At 34.0% G+C, this 7,126-nt stretch overlaps 2 protein-coding genes across 2 annotated transcripts; both read right to left on the bottom strand.

Annotated features, from left to right (window-relative positions):
* Positions 1-66: 66 nt before the first annotated feature.
* Positions 67-1,812, bottom strand: LOC140966900 (uncharacterized). Its single transcript, XM_073427188.1, has 5 exons — positions 1,514-1,812; positions 1,418-1,426; positions 1,320-1,378; positions 1,035-1,102; positions 67-406 (listed from the first exon to the last, which is right to left on the bottom strand). Exons 1-5 carry the CDS (start codon positions 1,645-1,647, stop codon positions 341-343), a joined length of 336 nt encoding a protein of 111 aa, XP_073283289.1. The 5' UTR covers positions 1,648-1,812; the 3' UTR covers positions 67-340.
* Positions 1,813-2,405: 593 nt separating this feature from the next.
* Positions 2,406-7,120, bottom strand: LOC140966901 (gamma-tubulin complex component 4-like). The gene is made up of 12 exons (XM_073427189.1): positions 7,088-7,120; positions 6,499-6,771; positions 6,187-6,267; positions 6,035-6,118; positions 4,980-5,066; positions 4,447-4,502; positions 4,172-4,360; positions 3,765-3,987; positions 3,477-3,565; positions 3,184-3,337; positions 2,867-2,989; positions 2,406-2,784 (listed from the first exon to the last, which is right to left on the bottom strand). Exons 2-12 carry the CDS (start codon positions 6,766-6,768, stop codon positions 2,722-2,724), a joined length of 1,419 nt encoding a protein of 472 aa, XP_073283290.1. The 5' UTR covers positions 6,769-6,771; positions 7,088-7,120; the 3' UTR covers positions 2,406-2,721.
* Positions 7,121-7,126: the final 6 nt, after the last annotated feature.

Here is a 7,126-nt window from a genome sequence, read left to right as displayed (position 1 = left end):
TTTTAAAATCTACAAAAGTCATTAAAAGTTAATAAATCTCCTACACTGAATATACCCTCTTTAGTTTGCTTAGTTTTCATGATTAGCCACTTAATAAAAAATGAAATTGAAAGCAAAATAAAAGACACAAACAATTTTAACGCGGTTCGGTCCAACCAACCTTCATCCACGAGGCCACGCCAGCTATCAAGCAAATCCGTTAATAAGCCGTTGCAATATTACAATGACTCATTCAAATAAAAGATTCTTTTTTCTATTGGCGCCCCTATGATGAACATATTCAGTAAACTTCACTTAGCGAGCATCACTTGTCTTCAATATCCACCAACTTGAACTCCCTTCAATAACATGCAGATTGTTCTCTCCCGAGAACGTCACTTCCTCTCCCAAGTAATGAATCACAAGTCTTTGAATATGTGTGTACCACCAACAAGTTGAAATCTCGAATCAGAATGAATAAAGTGAAACTAATTGAATCTTGTCTCACAGCTTGTCGAGACACAGAATGCAACAAAAAATAAACAGTAACGTTTTTCTCTTCCAAAAATATGTGCACTCCAACTCTTAAATATTTGATACTAAAAGTTCATTGGCCTCCCTCGACCACATGTGGTCATCCTAGACAATCTTCAAAACTAATAAACACTTTTTTGTATAGAATATCTCATATTATACATAATAGACATTATCTTTTCAAATCTCGCATCATACTTTTTCAAAATAATGTTATCCAATAGCTTCATCATATCTTCGAACAAATATCTTCTTCATTATGTCTCTATCTCCGAAAAACATCGATCAATATTTTAAATTTTCTTGACAAATAAACTCAAGAAAATAAAACCAACCAAAAATCACATCTAACAGAGCATGTGAATCGTAAGTATGGAGAATAGTTTTTTCGTTCTAAACAACTCAGTTGTACTGATGAGGAACATTTTTACCACATGGAGTTGAATGTTTGGATTTCTGAAGGTGTCATCTTAATTTCACACAAAATCCTTACACAGTAGCCTCTGAAAAAAATTACTTACCCGATCTTTCCGCCTCCGGTATCTTTGAATTCCACAATGAGCAAAAGAAAAAATAGCAGCAAATAGCCCTGGATTATCCAAAAACAAAGGTGGAAAAATAAATAAACTTCGTTTCAAAAACAGAAATTGATTGACAAAATAACTTATGTACGCAATATATTACCCCATTGAAATCCGTTGTGGGGAATGGAGTTAACGTACAATCAAATATCAGAAAACAAAAACTATCAACTTCATTTACTCATAAATTAAGAAAAAAGCTGAAAGAAAGATCGAACGACTTACTATAAACATCGTTCGAGTCATGCCCGATAGACCTAAACAATTTAACAAAGCAAACGAATTATTCGGTGACTTTAGCTCAGAATGATAAATTGGAATACATAAATGGACTGAAAACAAAGATTTCACCCAAACTTCTAGCATCAAACGGGCCAACACACGAACCCCAGATCGTTCCCGCCTGCATTGCAATTAACTACCATTGTTTTACAACAGTATCCGTCGTGAAAATTAGCCTTCCAAAATTGCTGAGGCTTTCCGAGCTCACACGTATCACTGAATTGACAGCTATGGAGGAGCAGGGAACGGAGTCCGACAAATCACCCTCCATTAAATTTATGTGAAGGGTTTCGTTTTCCGCCGCTAAGATGATAAATATTGGCCGTCTTCTCCTCCGGGGCCGCCCCTACTTTAGTTCCGCCGACCCCATCCCATTGTCACATAAGGAGTAGGCCTGCGAACCCGAAAAATGTGCATGGACTGATTCGGTTCCTTCATTCAAGATGTTATTTTATGAAAAATACAAAATACATTACAAATATACAAAGTTATTATTAATATTATTTGTTAATTTTATGATAAAATAGTATAATTTTTAAACTACTATTTTTCTCATCAACTGTTTTAGAAAAAAAAATCAACAAAAACTTGTATTAATTGGTTTAAAAATAATTTTTAATTTATTTCAAAATAAAATAAAGTTGGTAGTACTTCCTCGCTTCATATTATTTATTTCCTACTTAGGAAGGTGAGGGATGCGTTGAAAATAGACAGAATTTTCAGTAAATTATTTTCATTCTATTCTAGTTGGGAAATCATTAATAGTAAACTTGTAGAACTTGAATTAAAAAATTGTGAAAGAAGCTTCTGAGCCAAAAATATGTTTAATTAATTTTAATTTAATTTACAATTTTAAATATTGAAAATAGATTCTTCAAAATTTATCTTCTAATTTTAAATAATTTGTTATTTAGTAATGAATTGGTAGCATCATACATAAAATATGTAGTATAATTATTTCTTCAAACTCTACTCGGCATATAGATGTGTGTTTGAATTAAACTTTATTTGATAGATCTATATTTGGAGTTAGACAATTTACAATAAATACAAGCTATATTATGAACAGAAAAATCAATTAAAATCACAGACGTTCTCCAATTTTGACCCTATCATGATAAGTTAAAAACTAAACAAACAGGAAAATATTACAGATGACATCGGAAAACATCAGAACCAGGAGAAATCTTAATCATCATCTGCACATTCTTTCAACTTGATTAACCAGAAGATCATCAGGCATAGAAACACGCCATTCATCACTCCGTAAATAACGTGTACAAGTGGTGATAAACATCCTAGCAATGTAGCACCCTTGGTTAAGTTTAGGAAACATAAACGTAACTCATTGCAGAACTCCAAGTGCTGGCCGCGGTCTCACAACGTTCAGCACTCCCCTTGCAGTTGCCTGCCAACACAAATATTATGCAAATTATATCGCAATCATACAGATAGTCATATTAAATTATTGTCAGATGGATGTATTTAACCTCGAAAAAGGAGTTGAAGTTGAGGCGCAGAAGAAAGCGCCTGAGGAATGGTGCCCTTTGACTCCCAGCTATTCTGCTGCTGCGGAGGATGGTGTATAATGAATTTGATTTCTTGTTGAACTCCTGCAGAGATAGACATCCAAAGACGGCTGGTTGAGCCATTTAAAAGACGATAAATGGGCTACAAGATCCATTCATTTCAAAATTCTTTATAACTAGAAGAGTTTAATGTAATGCAAAAGGTAGATTGAATTTCATAAGTGGTCACCGCACTTATAAAGTGCAGAGAATAATGTTGCCTGTACGCCTAGTAGTACCTCAGCTATGTACTCCAGTTCACCCGTACTTTCATTGTTTTCAAGGGTTTCAATCTTCCAGCAAAATTGTAAGCAAACTTTCATTATTCCATCCAGAATGCGTGATACAGAACCAATGTCCAAGAAAGACTGAGAAATTAGTGCAGATAAATACCTGCACAGACATAATTAATTAATTAATGCTAGACTTCTACAGTTCATCCACCATTGCAAAAAAAAACCAGACTAGATATTTTTATGGGCACAATCGCCTGCAATTCTTTAAGCTACAAAGAAAGTAGCACATCACTTACTCTTGATGGTAACCCACCAGTTCTGTAAAATCGCGAGAACTTTGAATACGAGATTGCAAAACATTCCACTGAGATTCAACCACGTCCACCTGGCAAAATTAAAGAAGATGCTTGCAACAATAAGCACGGCTCTTAAAAAGAGAATTAAATAAATAAAGAAGTACGCATTTAGCATGCAAATTATTCTATTATATTACACAGCGAAGCATTCATTGGTAGTACATCACCTTCAACATAAGGCATTGAATAGCCACTGAACATAAGGGGCATCAGCAATTTGCAAGTTACCTGGATATAGAACTGAAGATTTCTTATTAAGAAGGCCATATGTTCTCTGACACGCCACATTGGCCTACAACGTCGTCGCCGTTGAGATACCGAACTCTTCGAACAGTCATTATGGCGTTTGGCAAAATCAGAATGATCCTCGTGCATTGCAGAAGCCCAGGATTTTTCCAATTCCATCTGTGTCCTCTTTAATCGAAGTAAGTATTGGAAGATCCTCAGATACCTGTGGCAATAGTTGACAGAAAAGGGTAGTCAGCAGCAGCCATAAAATTTGATGCTTGCAGAGGAAACCAAGCAGATGAATTCCACATTCTAGACAATGAAATTCCGGAATGAGGCTATATATAATCTATTTTCACTTCATATGCACCAAAAAGGAAAAAACCATGACCCCGATCCTAACTTACTTCGAGAGAACCTCCTGCGTAAAGAACAACTGTAAGGGCCAGTCTACAGAATATTCAAGAGCAATGCCATCCCAACCATCAATAGATGTTTCTAAGGTGGTACCTGACTGAACGCGCGAGTCTCCAACAGAATATGTTTTTTCTTTTGGAAACTCAACTTGTGAGGTCTTAACCACGATTCCTGACATTCTGAAAAAATTATGTAAAGGACAGAAGTTACTCTGAAAAGTGATAGTACATCTAAATTGAGATTAGGAGAAAAAAGAGTATAAAACCTCAGAGACACTCTAGAGAAGTATTTGTCTTCTTCTCCAATGGTTTTTATTGCAGCCTGGATTAGATATGATTGTTACAGCATAGTAGGATTTGCCAAAGATATTCATTTCAGGGCAGATTAATATGAGCCCCACTGGGACTTCGTGTCTAATTGGGCTCTCTGAATTTATGAAAACCCAATTCTTTGAAGCTCACCTACATCTCGTTTCTCATATTAATAATCAGTTTATAATGAAAAGATATAATCATGTAACTTTAACTTTTAAATTTAGAAAATTATCAAATATATTTCACCCATATTGATTAAATAACCTTTCAACAAGAGAAAGAAAGCAAAACGATTTATTCATCTTCTTTGTGGAGGAGAAGATAACTTTTAAAGAACATATTCGGCATTAAAATTCAAAATCATTATTCAAAAAAAAAATTTCAAAATCATTATGCAAATAAATCAAGGTGAAATTAACTGATGCGAGGATAGTGAAAGTAGTATGTCTTCCTTTACACGATGACTGTCATGATTAAAACTTACCAATTGAAAAGGAACCATAAGATCAGCTTCAGCAGTTGATTGACGAGGTGGTAATCGCATCAGCTGGCGACTTTCTTCAAGAAAGCTCTAATTGTTAAAAAAAAATCTCCATTACTACAAGTAAAAAAGAAAGACTAAAACAGAAAAAGGATGAATAGAGAGGAAGGAAGATTGGTTTTCTGCATTCCACAAATTCCACTGAACCTATTGCAATTGTACTTAAGGATTTTCAGAGCATGGAGAAGGCTTTAAAAAGAGAGAGGGGATTGCTGAAGATAAATGCCTGTATTTGTTCAAAAATGGAGTTCTCCACACTCAAAAGTGGAGATATTTGGTTAAGTTTCCAATACTTCTGAAAAATATTTCCTGGAAATGTATATACATAAATTAACTTGGAGAATGTGATGTATTATTTATTACATTTTTAGAAATATTTTTTTATTGTGGATGCAATACCATATCGACAGGTGTTAAGCTATCTAATTTTTTGTAATCAATGGATATTTTAAATTTTCAAAATATAGTTGATTTTTATTAAAATACAATACAAGAAAAGATAAATTGATGAAAACCTTAATTAAAATAATCATTGTCCGGAATATATGAAAATGTGATGAAAATATATTTATGGGAAAGAATTATAAAATAATGTGGATATGTTTGGTTGTGTTCAAGAAAACAAAAATATTCCCCGACAAAACATTGCCAGCGTAGCTACTTGTTTTCATCCGCTTCCAACTTCAAGTCTCACAATCACTAAAAAATTCCACAAAAATATACATCCCACAAACAAATTTTCCAGAAAATAAGAAACCAAACACACATGCTATTTTTGGAAAAAAAAACATCAAACTTAAAAAAATTTCACAATAAACAATTCAAAATTTCTTTTAAAACTACCTTCGAAATTTTTAAGCTGAAAATTAAGAGATAATCCAATCAAATGCCATCAAATTATCCAATAGGTGAGTTCTTTATTTGGATATGCAAATCATGATCCAGAAAATTTAACATATTTTTTTTTCATAAATAGATGCAATCGCCTCTAATCAAACCTGGAAAAAATCGCCTTTTGCTAAAAGGAAATAATCTTTAAGAGCCTTCAAATGACCATTCAAGTCAGCACGCACGACAACAAGCTGCAAACATGAGCAAAAACTAATTAATTTATTTGAGGTCACATAACAACAACGTCTGCATTCAGCACCTGCCAAAGATGACTTGCTGCAATTGCTTTGATGGAGTCTACCACGGTCTCAAATGATCTCTTATGGAATTCAGATGACTCCTGAGGAAATAATAGGATATCTAAATACAGAAAATTCAAACATATGCTAATATCAAAATTATACAAGTATAGGAAGCTTAGAGTTTAAATTAAAAGAAAAAGACCAAGATGTATGATAACTACAATGGGAACATCACTTCATGTTGTGCTAGAAATAGTTTGTTATGACCTTCTAAAGACAGACTTGAGTAATGACCACAATTCATCTATATGTTAAAATTATGTGAAAACCTTTAAATCTTGCAGCATAGCCTCAATTTTGTTAGCCTCGGACTGAGGAAACAATTCTTCTCCAATCAAAATGCTCTTAACAGAAGAGTCCTTCTGAAAAGAAAACTTTGCAGGAAACGCTTGTGCCCTTTGTGAGCCTTTGGGTATCTGCTGTTGAGATGATGCATCCTGGTATTGAACAGTCGGACGTGGATTTCGTAGAACCTTGATAGCTTTTCCAGCAAATAGTACAGATTCAGCAACATTCATAGGAATGTACTCAGGAAGCATATCCTGCAATATACATGAAAATGGGCCATTGTTTTTGAAAGGGAAGATACTGAAACAGAAAAAAGTCAACATAAGTAACTATGGCACTGTTCAATGAGAAAAATGATCGATCAAAAAAAGCAATACTTTCAAACCATCATAGTGATATTTCACACATTTCCTTTATTTTCTCCACATATATTGAAATAAACAAGCATACAATACCCACAATCCTTTTTCAGGTATGCCGTGAAGATTACCAACAGTTGTCTGCATATATATTTAACGTAAGAGTCAAGAATGAGGACAAACAACCATTGATCATCGATGAAAAATGTACCAGATAAACATGGAAGCCCAGATGCCAATCAGCCAATGA

Source organism: Primulina huaijiensis, unplaced genomic scaffold (genome assembly GCF_012295235.1).
Source record: "Primulina huaijiensis isolate GDHJ02 unplaced genomic scaffold, ASM1229523v2 scaffold208212, whole genome shotgun sequence".
In the NCBI taxonomy this organism is placed as follows: Eukaryota; Viridiplantae; Streptophyta; class Magnoliopsida; order Lamiales; family Gesneriaceae; genus Primulina; species Primulina huaijiensis.
Note: the sequence above shows the minus strand (reverse complement) of the source record. Positions and strands in the feature narration are given on the sequence as shown.

Bases quoted from the DNA above. Each gene is read 5' to 3' on its own strand.
- LOC140966900 (XM_073427188.1), bottom strand. From the start codon at position 1,647: ATGGAGGGTGATTTGTCGGACTCCGTTCCCTGCTCCTCCATAGCTGTC. The intron at 1,103-1,319 runs GTAAGTCGTTCG...TGGATAATCCAG, and splicing joins TGACTCGAACGATGTTTATA to GGCTATTTGCTGCTATTTTT. The intron at 407-1,034 runs GTAAGTAATTTT...ACATATTCAAAG, and splicing joins ACCGGAGGCGGAAAGATCGG to ACTTGTGATTCATTACTTGG.
- LOC140966901 (XM_073427189.1), bottom strand. From the start codon at position 6,768: ATGCTTCCTGAGTACATTCCTATGAATGTTGCTGAATCTGTACTATTT. The intron at 5,067-6,034 runs GTTTGATTAGAG...TTTAACAATTAG, and splicing joins CAAAAGGCGATTTTTTCCAG to AGCTTTCTTGAAGAAAGTCG. The intron at 3,338-3,476 runs GTAAGTGATGTG...ATGTCTGTGCAG, and splicing joins CTGGTGGGTTACCATCAAGA to GTATTTATCTGCACTAATTT.